This window comes from Martes martes, assembly GCF_963455335.1.
Source record: "Martes martes genome assembly, chromosome: 14".
Lineage (NCBI taxonomy): Eukaryota > Metazoa > Chordata > Mammalia > Carnivora > Mustelidae > Martes > Martes martes.
The window spans coordinates 40,317,338-40,335,619 of NC_137902.1; the positions used below are offsets into that span (position 1 = coordinate 40,317,338).

Sequence of the window (18,282 nt, forward strand, 5' to 3'; positions counted from 1 at the left end):
AGCAGGCTTCCTGCTGAGCAGGGAGCCTGATGCGAGGCTCGATCCCAGGACCCTGGGACCATGACCTGAAGCAAAGGCACACGCTTAATGACTGAGCCACTCAGGCGCCCTTTCTGTGCTTTCTTAAATATGACTCAGCACAGAGCTCCGGTCCTCTTTGAAGCTCCTTGTGACCTCCTCAGACTGGTTGAGTTCCTTTTCTGTGTGTTTCTGGCACTGGGCACACCCTTTTGTTGTCACAAATGCCATGCCACTCTCTGATTTCTTGATGAGACTTTTAAATGTCCATTGTTCTATTTCTTGTACTTAGGAGAGTGCTGAATATGGCTGATAATGAACGTCTGTTGGCTCAAGACATTTAAGTGGGTAGGGAAACATTTTTGCCAAGTTCAAACGTCTGTAGCTTTTTGCTGCAGAGAAGAGTTAAACAATGCCTTTGGCTTCCCTTTGCCCTTCTGAGCAGTCGTCATTTGATCAATCAGACTGGTGATGAAGTTGATCATTGGAGTTTAAGAAATGGATATATGTTGTTATGGGCTCAATGTTGGTGTTTCCCCCAAATTCACATTTTGAAATCCTAGCCCTTAATACGACCGTATTAGGAGGTGGGGCCTTTGGGAAGTGATGATGTCATGAGAGTGGAGCCCTCTCAATGGGATTATTTGCCCTTCTAAGACGAGACCCCATAAGAGCTTGCTTGGTGTCTCCCTGTTCTCTGCCATGTGAGGACACCAAGAAGAAATGTCCACAAATCAGGGAGGGAACTCTTACCAGATACTGGTTCTGCCAGCTCTTTGCTCCTGTGGGAAGTGTATATTTATTGTTTAAACTGCTCAGTGGGGGGGCCTCTGAATGGCTCAGTGGTTTAAAGCCTCTGCCTTTGGCTCAGGTCATGATCCCAGGGTCCTGGGATCGAGTCCCGCATGGGGCTCTCTGCTCAGCGGGGAGCCTGCTTCCTCCTCTCTCTCTGCCTACTTGTGATCTCTGTCTGTCAAATAAATAAATAAAATCTTAAAAAACAAACAAACAAAAAAAAACCAAAAACAAAAAACTGCTCAGTCGGTGGTATTTTGTTATAGTGGCCTAAATTGACTTGAGACAAAGATGATCATGAAAAAAAATGGAGGTAATTGTAGATTAACATGTATTTCTAAAAAATGATACAGGGATCCCCTGTACCCGTTTGTGCCCTATACCCAGCTTCTCCCAATGGTAACATCGTGCAAAACTCTAGTACAACCTGGAAACCAGGATGTTGACATTGATACAGCCAAAATACAGAACATTCCCCTCCCTACAAGCATTTCTTAGAGCCAAACCTAGGTTCCTCCCATCAGCTACTCGCTGCTTAACCTCTGGCAATCACTAATCTGTTCTCCATTTCTGTAATTTTGCCATTATATAAATAAAATCATACAGTATGTAGCCTTCTGAAATTTCTGCCCCCCCAACCCCACCCCCACATTTAGCATCATTCTCTGGAAGTTCCAAATTGCTGCATCCCTTAGTAGCCCGTGGTATATATGAGCACAGTTTGTTGAGCCGTTCACCTCCTGAAGGACATCTGGGCAGGTGCCAGTTTCAGGCTACTGCAAATAAAGCTGTGATTTTGTGTGAACTGAAGTTTTCATTTCTCTGGGGGCATTTGCCCCAGAGCAGTTGCTGAGTTGAAGGGAATTTGTAGATGTATCTTTTATGAAACTGTTTTCTGGAGTGGCTGTACCATTTTATATTCTCACCAGCAAACTGGTCTCCAGTGACCTAGTTTATTCATAGCCTTCCTGGCATTTGGTATTGTCGCTATTTTTTATTTTATTGGTTTTGATGGGTGTGTGAGATATCTTGGTGTGGTTTAAATTTGCACTTCTCGAATGGCTGAGGAAGTTGAACATCTTCTCACGAACTTATTTGCCTCCTGTATGTTCTCTTTAGTGAAGTGTCTCTGGTTTTGCTCATTTCCTAGTAGGATTGGTTGTTCATTTTTTTACTGTTGTGTTTTGAGAGTTCTTTATATTTTACATAATAGTCTTTTGTTGGATATACAGTTACAAATATTTCCTCCCAGTCCGTAGCTTGTCTTTTCATCCTCTTCATACGGGTGTTTACAAAAGAGAAGTTTTTTGTGTTTTTTTTTTAAAGATTTTTATTTATTTATTTGACAGATCACAAGTAGGTAGAGAGGCAGGCAGAGAGAGAGGAGGAAACAGGCTCCCTGCTGAGCAGAGAGCCCGATGCGGGGCTCGATCCCAGGACCCTGAGATCATGACCTGAGCTGAAGCCAGAGGCTTAACCTACTGAGCCACCCAGGCGCCCAAAAGAGAAGTTTTTAATTTTGATGAAATCAAGCTGATCAAGTTTTCTCTATATAGATGATGTTTTCAGTGTGAAGTGTAAAAATTTTCTGCTTATGGACGCCTGGGCGACTCAGTCCATTAAGTGTCTGCCTTCGGCTCAGGTCATGATCCCAGAGTCCTGGGATCGAGTCCCATATTGGGTTCCTTGCTCAGCAGGGAGTTTGTTTCTCCCTCAGCCTCCCACTCCCCCTGCATGTACTCTCTTTCTCTGACAAACAAATAAAGTCCTTAAAAAATATATTTATAAAAAAAATTCTCTGCTTAGTCCTAGATCCCAAAGATTTTCCTCCTATTTTCTCCCCCATATTTTCCAGTTTATATTTTCTGTGTAGGCTTGTGGTTTATTTTGAACTGATTTTTGGTAATGTATGAAGTTTATTTTATTTGATACCTCTTCTCTGACGTGCCCACTGTGTCTTTGCCTTCAGATCTCTACATCTACGCTGTTCTCGTGTGCTGCGTCGGGATCCTCAGTGTCCTCCTCTTCACCCTGACCATCATCTGGCAGTCTGTGTTTAGCAAGAGGAAAGCCAGAGGTAAGAGGACCGATAAGGTCATGTCTGGAACGGGAGCACAACCAAACCACAGACAGGGGAAGATGCTGGGCAAAGTATAACCTTGTTTGAAAAAATGCATCGTGAGTCAGGGATTATGTCCCTGTGACGGGTGAGTACAGCGAGTGAGGAGATGTGTCCCCTGTGGACTCTGCTAAAATCAGCTGTGTCCCTGTTGAAATTTCTCTTTTTCTCAAATCCCTTCCTTCCGTGGTCTCTGAGGGGGTGGTCCTTCCCTCTCTCTTTCGCCAAGACGGGGCTATGGAGTCAGATGAACCTGGATTTGACTGATTTTAGACGTGTTCCTTAACCACCCCGGGCTTCACTGTTCTCATCTATGACACGAACTGGGGTGGACACTGCCTTCCTCAGACGGTGTGCGGTTGTGAGTGTTCATTATTTAATTACAGTACTGGCCCCGGGCCTGGCGCCCGCAGGCAGATGGGGTCAGGAAGGCTCTGCCCATCCTGGGGGGTGGGTCACTTCCATCTCCTTCCCTGTCAGCATCCCTATTGGCCTGGATCTGTCCTCAGCCCTGTCCTGCTCTGCTCTTTCTCTCTTAATGATTACAGTTCTGGGGACTCCGACTCTTACCTCCCTATGCAGGCTGCCCGGGCTGCTTTTCCACTCCAGTCCCCACCTCTCAGCAAGCCTCAATGTCTCGTTTCCACTGGTGCCTGTGTGTTTCCTCCAAAATACCCTCCCTGCACCCACTCTGTATTCCCAAAGCAGGTGTGGACGCTGTAGCTCCCTGAGATGATGTGGGTGACAGCTGGGCTCTGGAATTAGACCGGCTGTGGTTCAAATGGCTGCTCTTCACTTACCAGCTGATGACCTACCCGCTGAGCCTCACCTTTCCCATCTGAGTAATGGGAAAGCAGTAGTGTGCCCAGTCCCATGGGATTATTGGAAGCTAAAGTTCAACAACAACAGCAACAAAACCTTTAACACATTCTGACTCTTGTAAGTGTCGATGACATGTGGTTAGCATTATGCATCAGACTGAGGTCACAAAGCTGGGAAGTGTTAGCCTGGGTGGTTGCAGTGTATGGGAACGCTTGAACAGGGGGACGGAGCCATGCTTCCAGAGGGCCTCTCCACCAAGGTGCAGGCAAGGCTCAGGGAACCCCGGAGGGAGGGTGGGGGTGCACTCAGGGACCATCCTGCAGGAAGCTGTTGCCATTGCAGAGTTAGGGGATGAGGGCAGGAGAGGCTCCTGGGACTTGAAAGAGCTGCCGCTGTGAGACAAGTGTCACCAGCAGGAGCCTTAGAAGAGGGACCCAGGCAACGCCATACCAGGAGGCAGCAGGGAGGGAGCCGGGAGCACTCATTCCTCAGCCCTCCCTTCTCCCCTCTCTGGATGTCCTGCCTCTGCTTTGCTGTGCTCTTACGAACCAGGAGCCAGAGGGCAGGGCATGGAGGTCAGCCTCCTGGCCAGTCACGGTGGAGAGGGACACAGAGACACCCAGCACACCCAGGCCTGTGGCGGATCTTTCATGGGCCGTACCCTTCCCACAGTGCTCTCTGCGGTCTCTCAGCTGAGCCGGAGAGCCTTCCTCTGCAGCCTCCACCTACTGTGTCAAGAGTGCCCAAGCTTTCCTCCTGTTGCAAACCCTTGCCTACGCCTGTAAGCTTGTGGGACACGTTGTACAGATGCCTTTGCTGCCCTTCAAGAGAATAGCGAGGAAGACACAGTCCTGTCATCTAATCCATTCTCCTTGGAATTTGGCTTATGACAGCTGCTCAGCAAGTGGGGGACAAATGTGTTTGTTTCCCAGCTGCTTTGCTTCCAGCTGTTGGAGTTTGGAAGCCCCATAAGCAGTCTCCAAGCCTGTTTTGCTCCAAAGGCACCTCTGCCTGGGTTCGGGAGCAGGACAGAGCAGTGTGCCTTGAGCTGCAGGCTCTGGTAATTTGTAGGCAGGATCGGGGAAACAAAGCAAAGTAGTTAGTTCAGGAGACTTCCATCTCCTCCAGAGCCAACGAGGCAGACTGCCAGAGTACGTACCATGCCTCACACAGAGCCCCGGAGAACCCAGATCCCAGTCGCCCTTGCCCCCCCGGAGCGAGCCCAGCCAGCCTCGTGTGCACCTGCGCACAGTGTCGCAAAGCCCAGCTGAGCTTCCAGGAGCTTCGCGGGGGCACCTGCTGCGGGCCGCACTGCTCAGCGGCTCCTCCACGATCCTGTGTAATCCTCACCACCAGTCCCTACTGCTTCCATTTGTGAGAGAGGACTTAGCTGAGAAGCTTGAGAAAGTCCTGAAACAGGTATGGCAGAGCCCAAGCCCAGCCTGATTCTGAGGAAATTTCTGTCCGAGGAGAGCTTCGCCATCTGGGAGCCAGGCTTGCCAAGGAATTTTCTTTCAGCCTTCACGGCGGTTCCTGCCAAGGTCCTTCCCAAACAGCAGGTATCGCTCCTGCAGCCCCTAGGGAGCTCGACTTTATTCCAGCAGGCTGGCCTTCTGTGGCCCTGGCCAGGCGGGTCCTGCCCTGTGGGATGCTAGCAGCCAGGTGCCTCCAGCCACCACAGGGCCGGGGACAGGGGACTGTGCAGGGTGGGGCCAGGGTTACCCCTCACCTGGACCTGGGAGCCTTAGCTCAGCGCTGCCCGAACCTTAAGGAGCAGACTGTTCACCGGGAAGCCTGCTCAAATGAACATTCCGACTGAGTACTTCTCATGAGATCATGGCAGGGCCACAGTTACCTGTGAGAGGCCATGCCTCGAGTGGCAAGGCCTTAGAGCCGATTCTTCTGAACCCTGTCCTCCTCTGTACCCGTCTTTTATACCAAATATTTTGAAAGGATCCCATTACTCTCTTGAAATGAAACTCAGAGATGAGATGAGCTGCCTGTGCCCACAAAAATACAATCGGGCCCAGACCCCCTTGTTATGTGGACAGTTTCTGGGTTTTCTGTGTCACTGTGTGTGGGTTGGGCCTTCTGCATCCTGGCCACATGGAGGAAAGCCAAGCTCTCTTGCCCAGCTGAGAACCTCAGAGCATCCTGGCTGCTCACAGACACAGGGAAAGCCGGCTCTCCCGCTCCTTCATCGGATCTTCCTCAAAGGGAATATCAGAGTAGCTGTCCCCACTCCCGGTGCCATCCCCTGGAGGGTGCCTGAGGTAAACAAAGCCCAGCCTGCAAGCTGGGGCGCCAGCAGCCAGCGTCCTTCTCTCTCTCCATTCCCGCAGCTTGGCCCTCACCCGGGCCTCGCGCTGCCTTGTTTTCCTGGGGTGCTCGTTGTTCTCGTGAGCTGCCATTAATTGCACCCATGTGTTCCTTGCTTTGCACTTTCCTCCCGAGCTGTGACTCTTCGTCCTGGCTCTTAGTGCCTGGGTGCCTGCAGCTTTGTCCCAGGGGCTCTGCGGCTCTGAGTCACCCTGGAAAACACGAGTCCTGGTGACCCAGGACCAGGCCCTGAGTTACTCCTCAAGCAGAGTGCTTTCCCGTGGCCTTTACTTGTTTGGGAATGAGCCCAGACTTGCTGCTTTGAGAGGGCTCCAGCAATCCCCCAGCCTTCCCTGTCTGAGCTCTTACAAGGGCAGTTTGCAGGCACGGTAGGACCAGACGGAAGGAGACGGCCTATTCTTGCTATTCTCTGTGATGTCTCGGTCGAGCTGGCACTTGCTGTGCTAGAACCCTAGCCCTGGAGCCAGAGCATCCTAGAGCTTGCTAGACCCCCACGTTCCCCTGCTGCAGGCTTGTTCTCCCTGCTTCCCCAGGGGATGGGGCCAGAGAGCCTATGAGCTGTACCCCCAGGAGGAAGGTGGGGGTATACATCCCTGTCACAGCCACACTCACTGCAGGTAGAAGGCTCAAAGCATGGAGTGGGGGGTGGCTGTGGGTGCGGAGCAAAGAGGTTACCCTGGGGCCTTGGAGAAGTTGATTGGCTCACCTGCATGCTCTCGCGGACACTTGGACAATCCCTAGCATGAGCACTCCTCACCGCACACTTCTGAGATGCAGAGTTGGTCTTCAGAGCATGTGGGAAGGTTGGCTGGCTCTCATGGACCCACTGCCACCTTGGAAAGGGGACCCATCCTCCCTGTGTGGGTGCTTGTCAGCCTCCCCGGGAGCCTAATGCCAAGAGCACGGGACCCAGAACCTGGATTCAAGCTCCTTTACTAACAGAGTGGGTCTTCTTAGGCCCCGAGTAGACATCCTGCATCCCCAAGTATCCTCACTATAAAATGGGGATAGGAGTTTCTCTTAATTGTATGACTCGGGGATGCTTTTCCCAGTGTGGTGTGGCCGCTGGTCCTGGCATGGGCAGTTCTGGACAGCACCTTCCAAAGCCTGCAGCTCAGTTTCCAAACCACATCCTTCCATCATGGTCACGGTGACTGTGGGATCAGCCATCCTGGCAGTGAGGGCAAGCAGAACTCCCAAATATTGTCTCCAGCAATCCCCCAGGCTTCCCTGTCTGGGCTCTTACAAGGGCAGTTTGAAGGCACGGTAGGACCGGACGGAAGGAGACGGCCTTAACACCTTTGTCGCTACTCTCTGTGACGTCTCGGTCTAGCTGGCACTTGCTGTGCTAGAACCCTAGCACACACATGTCATTGGACATTTTCTTAGTAGTCGCATGAACAGGGTAAAAAGGTTAGAAAAAAACCCAACTCTTTTATTTAAAATATATCTAAAATAGCATTTCAACAAGTATCAATATAGAGATTCAGAATGAGATATTTTACGTTCTTTTGTTCATGCTAAGGCTGAAATCCAGCATGATCTCATACTTCCAGCACATCTCATTCGGGACTAGGCCTATTTCGAGTGCTAGGTAGCCACCTGGGGCCCACGACTTCTGTATAAGACCAGTTTCTAGACCCACAACTTTATGTGCTGGTGCTTTCCATCAGTGCTTTTCATGAAATAGCTGTGTGTAGCAAGAGGACAAGCAATAGGAAATCCCATTCTCCTCAGCTTACCACTTGGTGCCCGAGAGAAATGGCTTCACCTGGCCTTGTGACTGCGCCAGCCCCGAAACACTGTTAGGGCAGGTCTGCTTCCTGGAAGGGGCTGGGGTTTTGGATGTGACGTGATGGGAGCACAGTCCCATGAAAGGGAAGGGCTGGCAGGAAGCGGGGCACAACCCTGGGCTTATCTCTCCCCACAGGGAAGTGCAGATGTCCTTTTCCAGGCTGCTGGGCTGTCGGGGCGGGGGGTGGGGCTGGGAGAGCACTGTGCTCAGTCATTCTTGCTCCTTCAGCAGATGCATGGGACCTTTTGCAGGGGCTGTTACAGTCCTTGCACAATGCAGGAGATGTTTGGGGAGCAGAGCAGAATTATCTATGGGTCCTACCTCAGCATCTCTGCAAGGCCTGGGGTTGGGAGAGGGTGCAGGCAAATTAGGGGAAAGTTAAGGGAGGGTCAGGCCTTGACCTTGAGGCCCCAGCACTGGTACGGAGCCTGATAGGTTGGGGGAGCATGGCTACCTTCACTCCAAATCACCTGTATGGGGGTGGTAGTGGTGGCAGAGATGGGCCCAGATGGGGATGACAGTCTTCAGCCTGAACAGGTCATCTGGGAGATTTGGCCATGATGAGGTGGGGGCTGGGAGCTGTGTGGCTCAGGCTGAGGTGTTAGAGAAAGGGTAGCCCCAGCTCACAGACACATTTCTGCCAGGAGGTGAGAAAAACGGTCTTTCCTTTTAGTCTTCCAAGCCCTAAAGATCATAAGATCACCGCTGAAAAAGAACACAGTCCTGAGTTTTCATTTCTGTGCAGTCTGATTGCCTTTGTGTGGGGCCAAGGAGCCCCCGGTCAAGTACGCTGGGTGCGAGGTCATGGCCCACGATGGAGACCCCAGGACCCCCCTTATTGGCTTTCTTCTCTTGCTGGTCTCACTTCCCCACTCTCCAGTGGATTTGCTGGGATCCCATTCCACAGAGACTCCGTACTGAAATGCTTATCTTACAGGCTCTGCTTCCCAGGAGTCAGTGCTGATGAAGTTACGTATATTTAAAGGTGACTCTGGGCCAGGGCTATGTCTCCGATGTGCATACGTCTTATGCTCAGTATGGATTAATTTTGGTTCCCTGGCAGTCCCTCAGCCTTAAAGGGACATCAGCCATGTGTTTACTGGTCTGAGACATCATAAGCATCGGTCAGCAAGTGCTGGCCGAGGGGCATATTTTGTGCCTGGCACTAACCATCCTCACTGGGCTCCTGGTCTTTCTGTCAGCCTGTTCTCCTGCAGCCAACTATTACAAGTCGCCCTGGTCTGCCCTCCAGCTCCTTGGCTTCCTGATCTCCAGGCTGCTCACCTCCCTGCCCCTGGACTGGATTTCCCAAAATAGAGGCCAATGCATGGATTCCCTAAGACTCCAGCCCCAGCTCTGCCCTGCCCAGCTGTGGCACAGTGGGCCAGCCATCTCTCTTGAGACTGACTCTCTTCATCTATAGGAGCTCTGATACCAGCCACCCAGTATCTCTGAGAATGGTGAGGAGTAGTTACAAGAGGGCTCTAGAGTCAGGCTGCCCGGTTTTGCCCCTCCCTAGGTGTGTTAGTTTGCTTGGCTGCCATAGTAAATCTTATAGGTGGCTGTCTTCTCCCGGTGTCTTCAAATGGTCTTTCCTCTGCACCTGTCTGTTTCCTAATCTCGTCTTAGAAGGACATCAGTCATTTTGGATTAGGGCCCACCCCCAGTGACCTCATCTTAACTGTATCACCTGTTTAAAGGCCTCATCTCCAACTACAGTCACATTCTGACGTGTTGGGTTTTAGGGCTTCAGCATAGGAAGGACGCAGCTCAGCCCCTAACATTAGCTGTGTGACCTTAGGCAAGGTCATTAACCTTTCTGTGCCTCAGTGCCCTCCACCATAGAATTAGGTGCAATAACAAAGTTTTTGTGAAGATTAAATTCAAGTGCAAATTCGTGGTCTTCAAACATTTTTGCTTGCATAGCACCTAAAAGCATTTCAAAAACTATGCACCCTTGAACATTTTTTGTTGATGTCTAAACTTTTTGACCATAAGTGTAAATTGTTGCAAAGGAGGTAATTTCTAGGGCATCACAAATATGGACATCTTAAAACAAAGTGTTTCAGTCTCTTTCACATCTAAATGTTATGAATTTCATAACTACCTCTCTTTATTTAAAAAGACTGTGAACATGCTTCAGCTATTAGAAATTGTATATTGTTCCTTTTTCTCCTTGAACTTTTATCTTCACTCTACTTTCCCCACAGAATTTTATCCCACTTTAATGCAGTATTTTGTTTACACTTTTCTGTAAAAATAATGTGTATAAAAATTTAAATTAAGAATTTTTAAATTTCTTTATTCCATAAGTTTCTAGGTATTAAAATTTTTGTGTTGTTATTAATATTGCACAATTAATAAGATTTGGAAAATGAATATAAAATTAATCAAAACCCCATAGATATTATCAATTTAGATAATCAGTCATAGAATACCATTTTATTGGAAATGTATTTTTATTAAAATAAATTTTTATTTTAGTTCATATACCCTTGCATGAATCTGCTTAAAAATGGAATTCAGCATCACTTCTATTCCTACTTTTTAAAGTAGAGAATTGAGGCTGAATTCCATTACTAAGAATAGAAATGATGTTGAATTCTGATATTAGGCAGATTCACACAAGGGTATATGATCCGTCATTGAAAATTATTTTTAATGCTTGACCAGCTGACAACTGGATTAGGTCATTATTTAATCCTTGTCGAAAGCAAAATATTGGAAACCTCTCTGCTGGTGAAAGCTTTAGTTGCCCAGTCCTTGGTCATTTGCTTTCTCAACACTGGCACCAACCTTTCAAATCATTTCTCGTTTGGTGCCTCCTGTTTTTTACCTCCATAGCACAAGTTAGGATGGGTGAGAGGTGTGCCTTGATTTTGTGAAGAGAAACAGTGATGTGATGGGGAGGGAGGAAAGGAATGCAGCCAGAGCTCGGGCCTGCTCTGGGATAATGAATTCTGGAGGAAAGAACACCATGCTAGGTGAGGATCTAGAAAGTGATTTCCTTAACACTACCCTTCCTAGGAGTGCCCACCGGTTTGCAAACCCCAGACACATGATCACTGATTTATTTAATAAGCCTAGAGTCAGGCCAGGAATATGAAGTGTTCCGTAAAACTAATTATGGTTTTATTATTGCTACATCTGTAAATTATCCAGCACAGAGTAGGTGCTCTGTAAACAGGGTATAGAAAGAGTTTATGCACTAAAAGGGGGTAGTAACAGGTAAACCTAAAAAGCCCTTTCTTTTTTTTTCTTTTTGAATTAGTGTTTTCTTTTTTTAAAAAATATATTTCTTTTCAGAATTCATTGTTTATGTACCACACCCAGTGCTCTATGCAATACATGCCCTCCATAATACCCACCACCAGCCTCACCCAACCTCCCACCCCCCACCCCTTCAAAACCCTCAGGTTGTTTTTCAGAGTCCATAGTCTCTCATGGTTCACCTCCCCTTCCAATTTCCCTCAACTCCCTTCTCCTCTCCATCTACCCTTGTCCTCCGTGTTATTTCTTATGCTCCACAAGTAAGTGAAACCATATGATAACTGACTCTCTCTGCTTGACTTATTTCACTCAGCATAATCTCCTCCAGTCCCGTCCATGTTGATACAAAAGTTGGGTATTCGTCCTTTCTGATGGAGGCATAATACTCCGTAGTGTATATGGACCACATCTTCCTTATCCATTCGTCCGTTGAAGGGCATCTTGGTTCTTTCCACAGTTTGGCGACCGTGGCCATTGTAAAAAGCCCTTTCTAAAGCAGAGACCTTGTCATGCTGGTCTGGAGCCTGCCCTGGTCACCTGCAGGACAGATCATGCCAAGTGTAGCAGCTTAAAAGAACAAGGATTTTATTTTCTCACGATTCCGTCGGTCAACAGTTTCAGCTGGGCTTAGCTGAGCATTTTTTCTGGTCTTCGCTGGAGTCCCTCCTGTGGCTGCAGCCTGATGGTGGATGAGCTGTGGCCTGGCTGCTCTGGGGCCTCAGCTGGGGTAACTTGTGCCTGTTCAATGTGGTCTTATCTCCCAGTAGGCTAGGCATGCTTCTTTACGTGGTAGCAGAAGAGTTCCCTGCAATGAAACAACAAATGAGCAGACCTCAGAGCACAGGGGCCGGTTAGGCCTTTGCTTGCGACATATTGGTTATTGTTTCATTGATCAAAGCATGTCTGGCAGTCAAGCAGTTTCACAGTGGTGTGGACAGACACAGGGAGGTGGGATTCATTGGGACCATTGATGTAATGATCCACCACCCACCTCCAGAGCCCATGGCTTTACTTCTATTTGAAGTGAACTAAATCATGATCTTAGATTGGCCACTTATTAGGATAACTGCCTAGGTCTTCTTGTTTTTCCTCTGCTGCTAGAATCTTTTTTTTTTTTTTCCTCTATGAGACCTACTGTGGAGGATGTCTTGCTCTAAGACTGTTTTTCCAAGACACCCCCCCGCCCCTGGAAGAGTGTTGATCAGAGAACAAAATGCCAGTTTTCAGAGAGGAGCATCTAAATGGAAATAGGTTGTCCCCAAAGGCTTTCTCATGACTAAGGCAGAGCTTCCAAGTTGGGTGACTGTTACTCTAAGACCTTCCAGATCAGAACCCACCTCAACCTGGCTTGAGAAAAAAAAAAAAAAGACTGTTTTAGGTTATCAAACTAGGAGGTCTGGGGTATATGGTTCATGCCTGGCTCAGTCTAGGTGTGGAACAGTATTGAGTCAATGTGGTGTCCGTGCTATGGTTATGCTTACTCATCCAAAAAGAAGTATTAAAGCCCCCAAGAAGTGGCTTGTACCAACATCTGGGCAACGCCTGGGCACCTATGTTCCCCGGTGATTTCCTGGAACATATGCATCTAAAGTAACATTTATTTACCATCTTCTATTTCTTTTCATTTTGCAGCGAGACATTATTTGGTGAAATGTCCACAGAACAGGTAGGAATACTTTCTTTCTTTTTTCAAATGAAACTCTTTGATATTTTCCTTTCTATTGATATTACCAAGAAATTGGCTTAATTTGTATCTTTACCTAAGGGTCTGCATGGTAGTTTGCAGGTTGGCCTAAAAATGCGTGCTCTTCATGCACTTGCATGTTTCTAGATTCCGTGCTCTGGTTTTTACCCCCAGATTCCAGAGAAAATATAACTCATGCTGGTTCAACATGCCGGCTGGAGGAGGCTTGGCACCTGCTCCTGGACAACTGTTTCCCCTGTGTAGGAGGAAGCTAGCAGCTAGACTGAAGCACTTTGATGCTTTCTGGTCACAAATCCTCCTAATTCCCTTCCACCAGTGCCTGCTTGCCCTATGCCCTGCTCTGCAGAATGTGGCCATTAGAAATACATGTGCCGAGATGCTAGCCTTCTAACTGGTGGAACACACCTCACAGGTAACATAACAGTGAGAGCAGACATTGCAAACTCATAGTGTTTAGAAATTTGAGACTTTTGGCTCAAGCACAATGGCATAGGTCAGTTTCTCCCCGCTCTTCCCTGCTAAGCACAACCATAAACCCTGAAAATAATGCCAGAGACAACCAAAGGAGGACTCTGAAAGGGGGTAAGAGGAAAATGATGAAAGACATAGAAAAAAAAATCTTAAAAGCAATGAGAGTGAAACAATGCATTACTTATGGGCAACACAAATTGGAATGACAGTGCAGTTTTCATTGGAATTGATGGAAAGCAGAAAGAAGTGGTACATTTTCTCTTTAAAAGGTATTTATTTATTTATTTATTTTAGGGAGAGAGCAAAGGAGAGAGAGAGCACAAGCAGGGTGAGAGGTTGAGGGGGAGAGGGAGAGAGAGAATCGCAAGAGGACTCCTTGCTGAGCACAGAGCCTGATGTGGGGCTTGATCTCATGACCCTGAGATCCTGAGCTGAGCCAAAATTAAGAGTTGGGCACTTAACTGACTGAGCCACCCAGGCAGCCCAAGAAGGTGGCACATTTTCAAATACTGAAAGAGAAGAACTGTCAACTACAAATTCTATATCTAACCAAACTGTCCTTTGGGAATAAAGGGGGAATAAGGACATTCTCAGATGAAGGGGAACTGAAAGAATTTGTCACTATGGGTCCTACATTAAAAGAAAGGCCAAAATAAATTCTTGAACTAGAAGAAAAAGATATGATACATTAGGGAAGAAGATGGAACAGTAGAGCAGAAATATGGGTATATAAGTAAGCTATTCTTTTCCTCATGAGTTTTAAAAATAGTATCTTATAATCAAAACAAAGGTTATAAAACCATCTGATACTCAGGAAAAGCATTAAGATATTTAGAAGTGGGGAGGGGAAAGTTACCTAAATAGAAGTGAGGTTTTTACACTTCCCTCAAAGTGATAGAAATTTGGTAAGTCACACATTTATTTATCACGCTCAAAGCAACCATTAAAGTGGCTATGAAAAAAATACACTCAAAAACAGTATAGAAAAATAAAGACAGAGTCCTAAAATATGTTCCAGTAACATAAAGGAACAGAGGAATGAAAACCACAGGAAATAAACAGAAAACAGATCATAAAATGGCAGACTTAATTGCTAACATACTGTTTCTCTTACCTGGTTTAAAACTTAAACAGTTTAAATACATCAGTCAAATGATAGAGATTGACAGAGTGGATTAAAAAACACACACACACACACACAACCTGCGTATATGCTCTTTACAAGAAACTCACTACAAACTCGGTGACTTAGGTAGGTTGAAATAAAAGGATGGAAAAAGTTCTACCACGTAAACAAAACCAAAACAAATCTGGAGTGGGTGGACTAATAATATGATAAAATAGACTTTAGAGCAGAGACACTTACTAGAAACAAAGAGGGACATTCAATAATGATGACAGGATCAATCCACCAGGACAAAGACCCTAAATGTATGAATACACACCGAGCGGGAGAACTACCAAGTACATAAGGCAAAGAAAAAAGAGCTGAAAGAAGAAAGAGATACATCCACAGTTACAGTGGGCAGCTCCAGTGCCCCTTCTCAGCAACCAGGAGAACTTCTGAACAGAAATTCGCAAGAGTATGGAAGATCTAAACACGGCAATCAACGGACAGGCCCGAACTGATACAGAGCAAACACTCGGACCACCACCGGCAGAACACACGTACTTCCAGCCCCTGCAGAACATTTGCCATAGGATCTAGCCTATCTTAAACCAAATGTTGGGCTTTAAAACAAACCTCAGCAACCTTAAAGCAGTGGAACTCATACAAACACATGGAAAGGAAACAGCACACTTTAAAAATAATGCATGGATCAAAGAGGAAGTCTCAGAGGAAATAAAAAAAAATACAGAGAATTGACCAAAAATGAGAATAAATACAACAAAACATGTGCGATGCCTTTAAAGCAGTGCTGATGGGGAGATGTATGGCCTTAAATGCTTGCATTAGGAATTAGGAAAGTCCTCAAATCAACAATCTTAAGTCTCACCTCAGAAAATTAGGAAAAGAGCAAAATAAACCCACAGCAGGCAGAAAGGAATGAAATGATAAAGGTCAAAGCAGAAACTGATGAAATTGAAAAGAACAAAGCAATAGAGAAAAATCAGTGAATCAAAAATCTGGTTCTTAGGAGACTGACTGCTGGGAGGAAATGGGTAAAGTGTACCCAAGATCTCCCTGCTTTATTTCTTATGGCTGTATGTGAATCTGCAGTTATCTTCATAAATACTTCAGTTGGATGTGAATTTGGATATCTCTGGGGGATCCTCTTTACAGCCCCAGCAGTCCCTATACCTGACTGCTTTGTGTTTCTGCTGCTGAGTTTGGGATCCAGAGAAACCCTGTTACTAAAATCAAAATATAAACTTCTTTTATTGAGAGTTCACCACCTACCAGGTAGTTGTCTGGAGTAGTCCAACAGTGAAGAAAGATAGAAATCCCTGCTTTGTGGAACTTACTAGGCACTGAATGCAAATGCTCATTTCCCTGGGAGAGATGTCTGACTGTGGCCAAGTGAGGACATCAGCAAGTCCTCTCCCCCCAAAAGCAGCTTTTAATTGAACCAAATCAACAACAATAACTATTCTAACACTCTGGGAAGACCACAGGTGTATGCTAAATGGAGAGCCTTTTATACTGGAAAAACTGCTGAGCTGCTGCTGACAATAGTGGGGTCTGGTGGGGTTTTGGCCTCCATTTGCTCCAAAACTCTTCCTTCCTGCTTTGTTGGTGAGCTTCTTTCAGAGCAGGGAGTGCTGTGAGGACCACCAGATGCTCTGTTGTTAGAAGGGGGCTCGTGCGACTTGGAGCAGTGTGCAGTGCTCACGTTCAGCAGCAGTGTCACGGGAGGTGACCTTCTTAGGGGGATTGAGCAAAGAGGGCTGACGATGATGCTGCTAGTCTGAGCTTTTGGTCACAGTTGGGGCAAGTGTATTTCTCGCTGAGACAACACACATGGGGAGTGGGGTATGGAGAGCACCCAAAGGAAGAGAATAACACTGGCAAATAGTAACAAGAGACATGGTAGCTGAATTAATATCAGATAAGATATAATTTAAGACAAGAAATAGGACGAGAGACCAAGAAGGAAATTACAAATTGTGAAGGATTAATACCGCCAGGAAGGTACAACGATTATAAATGTACATAGGCCTAACAACAGAGCCTCAGCATCCATGAAGAAAAAAAGAAAAGGGCAAGATGAAATTGGTGATTCTAGAATGGTAGTTGGAGATTGCAATGGTCCACTCTCAGAAATTGATAGAATACAAAGACAGAAAATCAACAAGGGCACAGAACATCAAGCAATTTGACTTGACATGGTATACTCTACCCGATGACCACATACCATACTTGTCAAGTGCACTGGGAATATCCACCAGGACAGACCATATAGCTAGGCCACGAAACAAATCTGCATAAATTTACAAATTCTATATATGTAAGAAATCATACAAAGGTTGTTCTCTGAGCAACAGAATTAAATAGAAATTAATGACAGAAATCTGGGAGATTCCCAAACATTTCGAAACAACACACTTCTAAGTAATACAAAGAAGAAATTACAAGAGAAATTAGAAATTATTTTGAATTAAATACAAGTGAAAACAAAACACATCAAAACTTACAAGATGCTGTTAAAGCAGTGCTTAAAGAAAAAATTATGGCTTTAAATGCCTATATTAGACAAGAAGAAAGACTTCAAATCAATAACCTAAGCTTTCACCATAGTTAACCAGAAAAAGAAGACCAAGTGAAATCCACAGTAAGCGGAAGGAAGGGTATAATAAAGATCAGAACAGAAATCTATGACATGGAAAAAACACACACGTGCACAGAGAAAAATCAATAAAGCCAAACTTTGTTCTTTGAAAAGATCAATAGAATTGACAGATCTTAAGTAGACTATACAGGAAAATAAAAAAGAGGAAAAACCAATTACCAAATCAGGAAGCAAAAAAGAAATCGCTGGAGCACTGGGGTGGCTCAGTCGATTAAACACTTGGCTCTTAATCTAAGCTCAGTTCTTGATCACAGGGTTGTGAGTTCAAGCCCTGCATTGGGCTCCATGCTGGGCTTGGAGCCTACTTAAAATTAAAAAAAAAAAAAAAAGAAAGAAAGAAAAAAAAAGGAATCACTACAGACTCAACTAAAGTTAAAAGGATTATAAGAAAATATTATGAACACATTGATTCTAACAAATTAAACAACATAGATAAAATGGAAAAATTCCTAGAAAGACACAAATCACCAAAATTGATTTAAAAAGGAATCTATAAAGTGAATAAACCTGCAGTAAGTCAAGAAATTGAATTGTTAGCTAAAATCTTTCCAACCAGGAAAAGCCCAGGCCCACATTGCTGTACTGGTGAGATATATCAAGAATTAAAGGAAAATATAATACCAGCCCTTCACAAAGTAATTCAAAAAATTTGAGAAAGCATGATCTTTTCGACAAATAATGCCGGGATAAAATACAGAAAGAACTCTTACAACTCAATAATAAGATGCCAAATTACACAATTTAAAATGGACAAAACAGATTTGAGTAGATACGTCCCGAAAGAAGATATACAAATGGCTAACAAGTTCATGAAAATATGTTCATTATTCATACCCGCTATAATAGCGATAAAAAGACAACGTCCAGTGTTAGTGAGGATGTGGAGAAACTGGAACCCTGTTTGTTGCAGGTGGAAATGTGAAAGGGTGTAGCCGCTTTGGAAATCAATTTGGTAATTTCTTAAAGCATTAAACACACACTCACCACAGGACCCAGAAAATCAGCCCCAGAGAAACGAAAGCATCTGTCCACGCACACACAAACATACTGTTGTTCACAGCTGTTTTGTTCATAATAACCAGAAGCTGGAAACAGTCTGAATATAGCCAAGAACTGGTGAATGGATAAACACCATTGAGTAATCCACTCACTAAAA

The 18,282-nt window shown here is 45.7% G+C and overlaps 1 protein-coding gene across 2 annotated transcripts in view; it reads left to right on the top strand.

The window, feature by feature from the left end:
• The window catches only part of VSTM4 (V-set and transmembrane domain containing 4), a 96,802-nt gene that overhangs the window by 35,534 nt on the left and 42,986 nt on the right, over nt 1-18,282 (top strand). For both annotated transcript variants that reach the window (XR_013967934.1, XM_080823196.1), the window contains exons 4-5: nt 2,783-2,890; nt 12,792-12,825. Coding sequence is in view for 1 of the 2 variants with exons in the window: in XM_080823196.1 (XP_080679322.1) it covers nt 2,783-2,890; nt 12,792-12,825 (142 nt within the window). In the remaining variant the exon portion in view is untranslated. The remainder of the gene's footprint in view (nt 1-2,782; nt 2,891-12,791; nt 12,826-18,282) is intronic.